Source organism: Notolepis coatsorum (assembly GCF_963971535.1).
Source record: "Notolepis coatsorum genome assembly, chromosome: 1".
NCBI lineage: Eukaryota > Metazoa > Chordata > Actinopteri > Aulopiformes > Paralepididae > Notolepis > Notolepis coatsorum.
The window spans coordinates 219,659,444-219,673,485 of NC_140165.1; the positions used below are offsets into that span (position 1 = coordinate 219,659,444).

At 40.7% G+C, this 14,042-nt stretch overlaps 1 protein-coding gene across 1 annotated transcript in view; it reads right to left on the minus strand.

The window, feature by feature from the left end:
• Positions 1-11,396: 11,396 nt before the first annotated feature.
• The window catches only part of LOC311229220 (transmembrane protein 255B), a 99,270-nt gene continuing 96,624 nt past the window's right edge, over positions 11,397-14,042 (minus strand). The window contains exon 9 of the mRNA XM_084315293.1: positions 11,397-11,587. Within this exon, the coding sequence (XP_084171419.1) occupies positions 11,435-11,587 (153 nt within the window). The 3' untranslated portion in view covers positions 11,397-11,434. The remainder of the gene's footprint in view (positions 11,588-14,042) is intronic.

Genomic DNA, 14,042 nt, shown 5'->3' on the forward strand with positions numbered 1-14,042 from the left:
GACGAATGTTGGGATGTAAAGGTACATTGTGGAATTTTTTATTCAGTGCGCGTGCACGAGTGAAGTATAGTGCAGTCGTGACGCTGAGCGTCACCATTACTCACAGAACTTGGTTATAGTTATAACCTATCGTTAAGTTGAATCAGGTGTGGTGGTGGTGGAATTCAACAAATACATTGAACGGCTGGGGTGCTTCGAGGAGAGGATTGGGAAGCACTAGTCTAGTGCACTAGTGTTTTGAGCACAAAGTTCATCATAGATCTAGCCTCTTTATTTTGCTCTCAAAGTGCACCAGATTGATGCATTTAACTTTAAAATGTACCAAAACAATTTAAAAGAATTAGGGGGGGCATGCCCCCCGGACCCCCCTAGAGGGTCGGAGGTTCACCCCCCATAGTCTCTGAAAATCCTGTGGGAAAGAAGCAAGGTTCTGATATAATAAAGTGCAAGTACATTTAGTGCAGCCTCTGTCAGTCAGCGTACCATGCTATTGAGGGTGCGCACTGCGCTTTGATACAAACTCTTACTGAGTCGGCATGTTGTGGCCTTGATGGATTGCAGACCGTTCTTGCTTACAATATGTAAATAAAGGACTAATCGACCACAGGAAAAAGCACACATAATATTTACGTATCCACAATGTACAATGTGTATGTAGCACTTGTGTCACCTACTTGTAACAGCTGTTCGCCACGGGCACAGTTCTAGGTACGAAACGAGGAGAGGAGTAACATGCACAATTTAAGAATAGTGGACCAGAGACAGAATTATAACAATAACCGGTGTTTATTCAATGCGCGCTAGCTAGACATACATAATACATACAGATGTAAACGGTAGTGGTGAAGTATCCCTTTTAGGTTCTTTCAATAACCTCTCCTTTAAACCTTCTCTCTTTACAGGAGAACCATCAGTGATTCAACTATAATCAATGTCATCAATGGGTACACTAGAATCCCATTAACTCATCCTCTTTACAAGAGAACATCAGTAGTTCTGATAACTTACTGGGTGTATTTACCCTTTAAGTCTCCCTTCTTGTAGGAGAATATCAATGGTTCAAGTAGCTTATCAGTGGTTCAAGTATCTTACTGGGTGTAATTACCCTTTAAGTCTCCCTTCCTATAGGAGAATATCAATACCCATATATCAAATTAAATCAAATACAAAATACAATATCAAAGTAACAAAAGGTGAACAGGGTCGAAGCCCTTGGAATGTCCTTGTGTTCAGGTCAGTTCAATCCGTGGAAGTTCTTATGATTCAAGTTCAGTCAGTTCAATCCTACCGGACTGTTGAGGTAACAGGAGTTGGGCAACAGGGGTATTCGAATCAGGCTGGCATTAGCCTTGAGCTATATCAGAGGTTCAGTGGGTTGGCTCGCCATCTTGCATCGTCCGGCACACCGCCTCGTCCCCTCGTAGGCACACGTGGTGATGGGTGATCTGGACTCCTGGAACTGCTCCCAGGGTGGAACGGGGTGCTAGAAAAACCTGGCCTGCTTGTGAGCAGGCATTCAGAAAATAAAAGCTATTTACCATCTTTTATCGCTTCATCATATTTTCATTGCTTTCAGAATGAATAATCAATCAGGCTACTTTTAGCTATGCTAAGCTAAAGTAGGCTGTCTCATCCCAGCACGTGGGATCATATGCCACATGCTAATTTAGGGTAAAGTGCGCTAGCATGTGGAACATTCCCCACTCATAAAACTCTCAAAAACATTCAAAATGTATATAGACCATGTTCTTATCGTACAGCATATCAATACAATTATAAGTAGGCCTACTTCTGAAATGGTTCGTTCCTAGTTTCCATTTAACCAAATTGAGCTTGGGGTAGTTCGTGTATGACTCAGAATGAAGCTACGGTATCGTTATTAGCTTGTAGCATTATTAGCTTGTAGCATGGAGCTAACCATTTAAGCTATTCGACAAAACAGTCAATGTTGACAAACTCACCAAAACCGCAGGCTACTTTAACTGCAACGCTTCTTCGGTTTTGCAACTGGGGGAATCTTTTATAACTGTTTGATAACTGGTTTTATCATGCTATCTCATCTCGTTATCTAGCTCTGTTCAACTGCGTGTTGAATCTACAGGCATTGTGTCTGCATCTGCGCAGTAGCAAGACTCGCGTGCCATAAAGCAAAACGTGGCTGTCGCGACATCTATCTCACTCACGTCATGACGCAAATTAAAGGGCAATGCTGTCATTCAAAGGGACTTGGTACCCAATAATATTAACTACTTCTGTTCCTACATAATAGCCTTAACTATTTATGTTCTTATTCAATGGCATTAACTATTTATGTTCTTATAACTTAAATAGTTATGAATCTGAAACCTGGGTTACATGTACATATTTAAAATAAGTACATACATTACACATTCAAACAATGTAATCTGTTTACATCTCATGACATGCATCTTAGAGAAAATCTGACTCAGCTCTTTGACCAGTTGTCATTCATTCATCGTCTCTGTACTTTTTATGATGAGAACATGTGCAGATTGGTACTGCTTCCCCGACTGCATAGAGACAAACAGCTTGTTGGCTGGGTGGCTTGGTTCTTCCACAATCCACATTGCGCACAAGCGTATTCTAGAGCAATAGATGATCTCTATGGCGCCAACAACTGAGTATGTACAACTGTGTCCCATGTAAAACTTCTTAAGCTGTCTTCAAAAATACATGTTGTTGAGCTTTTCTTTTAATGGGGATGTTTGTGTTTGTTGACCATAACAAATCATGTGCAATCTCAATTCCAAGGAATGGAAAACATTGAACCCTCTCAACATAAATGCTCCATGTATTACAATAGCGGTGGCTCCACTTTGTTCTTTCTAAAATCAAATATAATTTCCTAGGTCTAGATTGTTGTCCTCGCACCAACTAACAAGACGTGCAATCTCGCTCCTATATGATGATCCATCGTTTGCAGTAATGAGCCCAATTACAGTTGTATTATCCGCAAATTTTACAATCAAATTGAAATTCTCATATAGGGAAGTACTGTAGTGGGTTCTATAGACATAATTCACCATTGTATTGTTTTGATGTGTTGATGGGGCACTGTCACTTTAAGGAGGTTGGTTTTGGGGTTGGGCTGAGAGAAGACACTCTGTGGGATTTCATTGATAAAATGTGTGGTTACTAGGAGCTGTCAGAGGCTAGCACGGCATAGTTCTGACAGCTGTCACTTGTGCTTTAAATGAAATAAATTACACACGGCTTTGTGTGGTCGCAAGATAGAAATTGTGCATTTCTCCTTTCCGACGATTTTCTACAGTACAGTCATAATTATGTGCATGTAGAATATTGTAATGAATTGGGGTTGGCAGCCAGGAATCAAACCTGGGTCACCCAGACAACAGGCGATAGCCTAACCAGTCAACTAACAGGTCCGCCCCATTAGCCAATGGCTGTGGTCATTCAAATATAATAGGGGGCTTAGCACACATCCCCGGGGGCAGCCTGTGCTCAGCACCAGTGTGGAAGACATGTGATTGTTGATCCTCGCCTTTTGTGGTCTGTTCGTTAAAAAGTCTAAAATCCATATACATACAGTACATTATGTGGTTGTCGAGACGCAGATCCTGTATTAACCTGATTTCTTCTGAGAAATCAATACACAGATCGATCCAATAGAATCTGATCATGTTACTGGTGGTAAAGTGGATTAGCATTGGTCATTGGGTTCCAATTAGGATTACAGTAATTGCATTGGTTTGTGTGTTTGAGTCGGGGCATTTGTATGAGAATTGCCTAGATTCCATTCCCTTCTTGTAATACAATAAAAAGAGAAATGGCAGTTTGTGGAGCATACGGTATGCTGTCTGGACGCAGATCAATGTTCCAAACACCCCACCACCACATCCACCAACACCATAACGCTTATTCTTGTTACTGGTACCAGCCCAGAATTGGCATGGCAATGACATGACTAGGCAGCAGACCACAGCACATGAATGGATGACAGGCACTTTGATGTCATGGAAATGAGCATTGGAACTAGACCCTGAATCGCCAATTGCTAGTCCCGTCTACCATGAAAATGATCTTGCAATTCTGGGTCTGACGTTGCTCTCCTCATTTCTCTTTCTCCAGCTGTGCAGCCTTGTAGGCCAAGCACCTGTATACACCCATTGCCTTGGTAACACAGGTTTAAAGGGTTGAGGTTACCAGCTTCGGAGGCTTTTATTTGAATGTTTCACTCCATGCCCGAGGCTTGTACATAGTAGGGAGAGCCGTTGACTCGCACAGGACAAAATATATCTTTTTCCTTTACGTGATGACATTGCCAGGAATTCATCATGGAATGAGGAACAGGACCATAAACACACACCACCACCACAGTGATTCACTGTGACTTTATAAATGGCAGGTGGCACAGAGTACTGTTGCACAAGACGATCCCGGGTTCAAACCAGACGTGTGGAGTTTCCATGTTTTCCCTGTGGGTGTGTGGGAGTCCTCCGGGTACTCTGGTTTCCTCCCACACCATAAAAGACATGCATGCTTGGTTCACTCCTGCAATTGCCCTTGACCAAGATATTGGCATTACAACTGGAGTTGGTCCTCGGGCTGTCTGTGGCTGATCGCTGGTCCTAAGCGATTAGGATGGGTCAGATGAGAGGAATAATTTCCCCATTTCCCCCTGGGAGCCTCTTTGTTTCTTTCTCTCTGTTTCAGACACAAGGGAGTGCTAGCTTGCATAGCGTTCCATGGGTCTGAGGTATCAGTGTAGCATCGGTCCTTTCTGATATGGGTCAGGTTGGAAGCACAGACTCATGCTCAGAAGGTAGAGCGGTTGTCTGATATTCAGAATATTCCCGGTTCGATTCCCGCTCCTGTCGAAGTGTCCTTGAGCAAGACACTTAACCCCTAATTGCTCCCGATGAGCAGGTTGGCACCTTGCATGCTTGCCTCTTCCGTCGGTGTGTGAATGTGTGAGTGAATCGGTGAATGTGAGGAACAAAATTGTAAAGCGCCATAAAAGCGCCATTTACCATTTAGTAGGCGCAGAGCGTTTAACCATGAGTGAATGAGTGAATTAATATGCGAGTGAGTGAGTGAGTGAGTGAGTTAGTAATATTGCCTGCCTATGAGGTGTTTTTCATCTACAAAGTACATTTATAAAAAATAAAATAATGTATTCATATGCAATCAAAGTTATAACAATTTCAGGAGGAAGGGTGTAACCAAACACCTTGCTACCCACTTTTGCGCATGGACTCTGCCTCATCAATCATCATGTGCTCTCCACACGTTTGCACCTCAACATAATCATAACACCTTAGTATAGATTAGTAATAGAACAGTTCTCCTATGTTACTTCTATGGCACACCATATCTAAGCTCTACCAATTAATCTCTCCTTCTCTCCACAATTCCTGTGTATTCCTATTAATAAGTAATTCCTTCACCTCTCTGTCACTCTCAACTGTGCCAAGCTTGAAGATATGTACTTGCCTATTGCAATTCTTAAGTGTACCCTTCCATACACTTCATTTGTTGGTTATACACGACACCCCTATTTTTCTCCTTGTTCCAGAGCGACTTCTTCTCTCACTGCAAGAAACAACCCACCTGCCACACCATTGTTTCATAGTCAGGGGGCCCCTTTCCCCAGGAACTCGCTCAACCGTCTTCATTCTAAAGAGGTCAGGAAATCGTTTTTTGAGTCCATTCCAAATATTTTTTTGTCCGCATCCCTCAGGGAATGGGAGCCCAAGACTGCCTCCTTTCATTTCCTTCCCCCTTTCCGTCTCCCCCCCATCACCCCAGCCCTGGATGGGGGCCAGCTGCGTGTAGGGTCCTCCTCGCAGTTACAGCCTTTTTCTGGACCAGCCCTTCACCCTCCTTCTGTGTGCTGGTTTGTGGTAACTGACTGCAACTCTCTAATACTGTGCATGGGCATTACACTAGAGGTTCCAGCAGGGGCGGATTTAGGATTGTAGGAGATCCGGGGCTTAGCCCAGATAGGTGCCCGCGATAGCGGACACGGAATTCTTTTTACTTCGACACCACAACCTTTAACTTATACCACCACCTTAAAGCGGACAAAAGGCACTAGAGAACACTTAAATTCACACCCTTTAATTAATGAAGCAAACAATAATAATAATAATTAATAATAATAATAATAATAATAATAATAATAATAATAATAATAATAATAATAATAATAATAATAATAATAATAATAATAATAATAATAATAATAATAATAATAATAATAATAATAATAATAATAATAATAATAATAATAATAATAATAATAATAATAATAATAATAATAATAATAATAATAATAATAATAATAATAATAATAATAATAATAATAATAATAATAATAATAATAATAATAATAATAATAATAATAATAATAATAATAATAATAATAATAATAATAATAATAATAATAATAATAATAATAATAATAATAATAATAATAATAATAATAATAATAATAATAATAATAATAATAATAATAATAATAATAATAATAATAATAATTATAATTATAATAATTATAATAATAATAATAATACACTGTATTTGTATAGCACCTTTCATACAAGAATTGCAGCTCAAAGTGCTTCACAGCAGTAAAAAAAAAAGGCATAAAATGAGCACAACATTGGCAGATCAAGAGCAATGCATAAAGTGCAGACATAAAGCATAAAATAGATAGCATCAAAATAGACAAAGTCAAGGTAAGACATAGAACATTAAATCACATTGTTTTTCATATTAGGATCTAAGATCTAGGGTTAACTCGCCGAACGTTGAGCGCCAGGACCCCCGAAAACCAGAGTATAGTCGGGTTTTCATCGTTGTTTCTTTTATTTGATATTTCCATTCATAAAGACATGCCGGCAGCCTGTGTTATCACTGGGGATGGGTCTGAGATCTCAAAAGTCCGCCTCACGCCTTGCGGCCGCTATTGCACTCCATTTGAAACGATGTGGCTTGGTGTCTGGGCCGAGCTGCGGCCTGCGGGCGGGGTCTAACTACTCGGTCAAGCCAAACGCTTATAACGCATGCATCGACGAGGGTCGGGTTCATGTTCAATGCTGGATTACGTTGGCACCTTGATCGACATCAGTACTTGGAATGGCGATCAGATAATTGGAATATTCTTTTCGGGACAGATTGCGCTGATCCAAAAATTCCGTCATGCTGATCGGGGCGTGTGTGTGTGTGTGGCGTGTTCCGTTGGTTGCGATCAAAGCACGGAGGGGCGCCCCCCCCCCCCCCCCTTCATGCATCCATGATGAAACATAATACCGATAATCTGAATTTGATTTGAGAACAGTAGCTATTCCAGGGAAGAAACGATAACGCGTTTACTAGAATACACGTTGCCGGCCATTACGAAGCATTTTGGAAATGACACCAGACCACCCTGAAACTACACTCATATTCACGACGGTATAAAACGGAAATGTATGGATGGTAAAATTATCTGTTTTTTGCATCTTGACCGGAAGAAACTCAATGACAATCGACTATATTATTAGATCCATAGCTATAATATATAATATAGCTTTAGGCCTGCAAACACAGCCACGTATCCCCATGTTAAAAGGCGCTGGCCTTTCAACAGTAACAGTAAACAGCGCCATCTGGCGCTGAAAGTGTTAATAGGCGTCTTTGTTTACGGTTTGATTATCACTGATACAAAGTAAAATAGTGCAGTGCAATAAAATAGTTAGTCAAATAGAATAAAATAATGCAATAGTGCATTGCAATAAAATAGTTATCATCGTATTTTTTCGGGAGGCCGGTAAGGAGTGCATTACAGTAGTCGAGTCGGCTTGAGATAAAGGCATGGATCTGGTTTTCAGCGTCCTTTTGATTTATAAATGGCGTACTTTAGCTATGTTTCTAAGGTGGAAGAATTATGTTTTTGTCAACTTGCTGATTGTGATTTACAGCTTAGGTCTGAGTCTACCATAACACCAAGACTTAACTCACTCAAATACAGTTAGCAGCTGGATAGACTACAGATGGAAATTAGCTTATGCTAAATCTGGTGCAAACATATTTTATGATTAATTGTCAAAAAAAAAATTTAAATAAAAATATTATATATTACAGAGGTGTTCCATAGACTCACAGGAATTGTGTAAAAGTGCCCAAATAGTGAAAGAAATAGTAAAATAGTTCCCCTTTAAAGTAGATTCGGGGCTTTTCAGAAAACATTCGGGGCTTGAGCCCAAGTAGCCACCCCCTAGCCCCGCCCCTGAATTCCAGTAGTGGGCAGCTTGATTTGCCAGGTCCAAAAACCAACGCTTTAAGGAGATATTTTATTTTTAGAGCATTAACTCTTTGGAATAACCTGCCTCAAAACCTCTGCTGCATTTACAGTAGATTCACTTTATTAATTAAGATTATATAAATTATCTTAAATTGTATTTAACACTGTAAAGTATTTTGTTTCGTTTTTTGTTTGTTTTCTGTTTCTGTTTGCATGTCATAACCACAACCAAGCAGACCTGGGGATGCACTTCTGTTCAACTGTGCTCTGCTGCACGGGGCTGGATGCCCGAGTCAACCTCATATTGTAGTTGAAATGCATTAAAACGTATTTCCCAGCAGATCTCTTAGTTACATCAATAGTGCTGTCAGAACAATTTCATGTTAGTATTTAGGTCAATTTAAAGTTGGCTATTGGCCATTTTAGCACTCTCATCAACTTGTTAAACTTTTTAAAGCCCTTATTGTTAAGCTTCCCCCTTACTGTTCATCACATCACTGTTGGAATGGAATCTTGGAACCTATTCTACATGTTCAAAATGACTGCCTGGTCTTCTTTGCTCTGAACTAGGTAAAGCTGCTTTTTTCCTTTGGTGCTTCCAACACCTTGGAAGCCCTCCTACTAGGGCTGACCTTCGATTTTTCTTTTGGCATTCGAAGCTTCGGGGCCAAGATTCGATTTTAATTCGAAGCTTCGAGATAAAAGAAATCTAAAAAATATTTTATTTCTTTATTTTTTATGTTGTGGGACTTGTACAGCACTTTGGTCATCTTTGTTGTTTTTAAATGTGCTCTATAAATAAAGTGGATTGGATTGGATTAATTAATTAATTAAATTAATGAATGACTCGGGAGCTGCGCTGCCTGGGCGGCTGCTCTCCATTACACAGCCAACAACATTACATTACATAATTATGTTGCAACCTTCGTCTATAAAGCAAACAATTATATAAATATTTATATGTAGTTAATAGAGAAGGCAGAATTCGACTTAATCTTTTATTAAGACATGTTTTTATATCGGTCGGGACACTATAAAAAATACTATAGAGAATTATCAGTGCTGTAAAGTTTAAACCTTTTTAAATCTTAGACAAACGAAACACTTTCATGAAATATTGTAAGCCGTCATTTGAGGCTTTATAAAAGCAGCACAATGAACACAAATCTGTCAGTGCAGAGTCTGACCTCATCTTAAATAACAAACAGCATTGCTTGTTGTGGTTAACAAAGAGAGGCAGAGTTGATTTTGCAGGTAAAAAAAAGAAAATTCTATTTTATTTTCCCATTCGAATCCCATGCCAAACTTCGAAGTATTTAAGACAGCCCTACCTCCTACTGACTCTAAAGTTGGAGGTTCTTTCTTCTCTTGCTGCATTTAAAAGTATAATCTTATTCTTTGTTGTTGTGCCTACTGTATATGAATGAATCTACTGATAACTGTGTTTTGTTTTGTAGGCTTGTTGTCGCTGTAAATTAGGTTAACCTTGGTGTCTCACGAGTTGAAATAAAGGTTTGAAATTAAATTAAATCAAATCAACCAGGAAATGGTTAGTTGTAAGTTGATCAATCTAGTGTGATCAATACACGAAAACGATTATAACGTTATTTTCAATGTTCGCTATTTGGCCAAACTGGACTGCAGCCAAGCTTTTTCACTCCACGCCCAGCCACTGTCCTTCTCCAGGGAATGCAGTCTGAAAGCACCTCGTGTCACAACCCCCCCAAGCAGGCACTGCATCCATGCTGGTCCCCTGGGATGCTGTTCATTATGTGCCCTACCTTTACCTTTACATTCTCCTTTTGTCGATAAATGTAAACATGTAACTTTGTTTTGTGTCTTGTGTCTTGATGTACTCCTGAACTAGTGAAAGCAATTTTGTAAGTACAAGATATTTACAGTTGACAAGCATATTAAAGCAAGTCTCTCCCAAAACCTGGGCACAAACGTATATTTGATACATCTTTAGGGGGTAGTCACACTGATTTGTCCGGTTATGTCTGTCTACATCTGTTTTATATTTGTTAACGTTGAGTGTCCGTCCTGCCAGACGTGGCTAATGATGTGTCCATCTCTGCCGGATTTTTATCCGATATGATGAGTTCCAGACAGTTTTGGAACTGATGGATAGATACATCGCCGTCCGTTTTGTCCAGTCGTACATTACGTCAGATTGTATTTTGAAAACAAACTGACAGTGATACTTTCCATCTGTTTCCTTTCTGCTGTGTGTCAGATGAGTGTGACCGCTCCCTCCAGGTGTACACACTCTCATGTGAGATCCTGCAGGGTTCTAGACTTCCCCATATAGAATTCAGAGATAATATTAACCCTTTCACTACCACCCGATAGAAGGATAACCCTTTCACTACCACACTACAGGCGATTAACCGTCTGTAGTGTGGTAGTGAAAGGTTTACCTTCTGCCGTGTGGTGGTGAAAGCATTAACCCTTTGTAGTGTGGTAGTGAAAGGGTTAACCTTCTGTTGTGTGGTAGTGAACGTGTTAACCCTTTGTAGTGTGGTAGTGAAATGGTTAACCTTCTGTAGTGTGGTAGTGAAAGTGTTAACGCTTTGTAGTGTGGTAGTGAAAGGGTTAAAAAACAAAAACCACAATATAAAAGTTTAAAGGGATACTTAGACATTTAGGATTTTAGTTAGTTATTCGTCTGCACCAGACACCAGTCAAAATGCGGAAATAAAGAAGAGGATGCATGTCCATATTGAAATCACTGGGCACATCTCGCTCCAGGCTTTCAGCCCTACTGTCTATGAGTCCTATGATTTGGTATGCTAACATTTCATGTTGAAGGACAAATTGTAGAAACTGTGTCTGGTGAAGAAGAATAACAATAATTAGTGTCGTAATCTTTTTTATTTTGGTTTTCTTCTTCCTTCTCCTCCACCACAAAAGAGAAATATATATATATATATATATATATATATACATATATATATATATATATATTTCTCTTTTGTGGTGGAGGAGAAGGAAGAAGAAAACCAAAATAAAAAAAAATATATATATTGTGTATAATTATGTTATATATAAAAATATATATTGATATAGCATATTTATTGTGTTCTATTTTGCCCATGTTCAGTCTCTCTTGATATGTGCAGCCGGTTGCTGGTGGAACATGGCGGCAGAATGCAGTGCAGCAGCTCAGGCAGAATAGCCTGGGGCTTTGAAGGCCAGAGGGTTGTACAGTGGGGCGAAGGGAGGAGGGTTGGACTGCGCGGGAGGAGGACTCTCAGATGGTGAAGGACTCTGGCAGCTGCCGCTCTCTGCTGCCGGGGAGAGGTACATGGGGACTCTCTGGATGGACAGGACATAACAGAAGAGAACGGGTCAGAACAGGACAGGACAGAACAGAAGAGAATGGGTCAGAACAGGACAGGACAGAAGAGAAGAGAACAGGACAGGACAGAAGATAACAGGTCAGAACAGGACAGGACAGAAGAGAACAGGGCAGGACAGGACAGGACATAACAGAAGAGAACGGGTCAGAACAGGACAGAACAGGTCAGAACAGGTCAGAACAGGACAGAACAGAAGAGAACGGGTCAGAACAGGACAGAACAGGTCAGAACAGGACATAACAGAAGATAACGGGTCAGAACAGGACATAACAGAACAGAAAAGAACAGGTCAGAACAGGACAGGACAGGACAGGACAGAAGAGAACAGGTCAGAACAGGACAGGACAGGACAGAAGAGAACAGGTCAGAACAGGACAGGACAGAACAGGTCAGAACAGAAGAGAACGGGTCAGAACAGGACATAACAGAACAGAAAAGAACAGGTCAGAACAGGACAGAAGAGAACAGGTCAGAACAGGACAGGACAGGACAGGACAGGACAGGACAGAAGAGAAGAGAAGAGAAGAGAAGAGAAGAGAAGAGAAGAGAAGAGAAGAGAAGAGAAGAGAAGAGAAGAGAAGAGAAGAGAAGAGAAGAGAAGAGAAGAGAAGAGAAGAGAAGAGAAGAGAAGAGGAGAGGAGAGATAGAATAGAAATACTTTTATTATCCCGAGGGAAATTTGACACTGCAAATCGCTCAACATTAAACATTTAGACAGAACAGGTCACGAATAAGAATAACAAAACAAATCAAATCGCCTAAGATAAGAATAGAATAAAAATGGAATAAAATATACAGTAAATAAATACAGTAAAAATATACTGAAGTAATATTGCAGTGCTGTTTCAAAAGTAAGAGTCCAGGAAGATGGTCACTCTGTGCTCAGTGATGCAGTGAGGCACAGTGATGCATTACTAGTCTGATGGCTGTTGGAATGAAGGACTTCCTGTGCCGTTCAGTGCTGCATTTAGGTAGTGTGAGCCTAGCACTGAGCATGCTCCTCCTGTCAGCCAAGTCTGTGTATAGTGGGTGGGAGGGGTTTTCCCTGATGGCCTGGAGCTTAGCAAGGCTCCTCCTCTCCGCCACCCTCGCTAGGGAGTCCAGCTCCACCCCAACCATGCTACTGGCCTTCCTGACCAGCTTATCCAGCCTGGTTGTGTCCCCTGCTCTCAATCCGCTGCCCCAGCAGGTCACAGCGTACAAGAAGGCGCCCGCCACCACCGACTCATAGAACATCCTCAACATCCTTGTACAGACATTGAAGGATCTCAGCCTTCTGAGGAAGTAGAGTCAGCTCTGGCCCTTCTTGTACAGTGCCTCTGCGTGTTTTGACCCGTTCAGTTCAGAAGAGAAGAATAGAGAAGAGAAGAGAAGAGAAGAGAAGAGAAGAGAAGAGAAGAGAAGAGAAGAGAAGAGAAGAGAAGAGAAGAGAACAGAACAGAACAGAACAGAAGAGAACAGAAGAGAACAGAAGAGAACAGAGGAGAACAAAACAGAACAGAACAGAAGAGAACAGAAGAGAACAGAAGATAACTGAACATAACAGGATAGAGGAGAACAGAACAGAACAGAATATAACAGGTCAGAACAGAACAGAATATAACAGGTCAGAACAGGACAGAATAGAAAAGATTAGGACGGGATAGAACAGAATGGGATAGAACAGGTCAGAACAGAAGAAAATAGCACAGAACAGAGGATAATAGAACAGAGGTAAATGGAACAGGACAGAAGAGAAGAGAATAGCATAGAACAGAGGAGAACAGAGCAGAACAGGTCTGAAGGGGACAGAACAGAACAGGTCAGAACTGAAGAGAATAGCACAGAACAGAGGAGAACTGAACAGAACAGGATAGAGGAGAACAGGACAGAGGTGAACAGAACAGAACAGAGTAGAAGAGAACATAACAGAGGAGCACAGTACAGAGGAGAACAGAACCGAGGTGAACAGAACAGGGCAGAGGAGAACAGTACAGGTCAAGTCAAGAGTCAAGAGTTTTAATTGTCACGGCATAACAATGAAATGCGGCTGGTCTTGCCCGCGACGATGTGCAATACAGTGGTACAACATATAATAGAGTCCAATAAAAATACAGTGGTACAACATATAATAGAATCCAATAAAAAACAACAGTGCAATAAACAGGTACATGGTGTGCCATCTCGGTATCTGTACATAGTATTTACAGAGCATATAGGACATGCTAGGTAGCTTTAGTAGTGCAATACACTGTTCCTGATGTTATACTAATTTAAGTGGCCTTTCCTCTGGCCATAAGTGTGCGTGTGTGCGGCATGAGTGTTAAAGTGGCTGCTAGTGTGTGAGCGTGCTCAGCGTGCGTGTCGTGTATGTGCTAGTGTGTGCTTGTGTGTGGATAGTTCAGTTTCTGTGTCTCTCAATGTTCATTGTT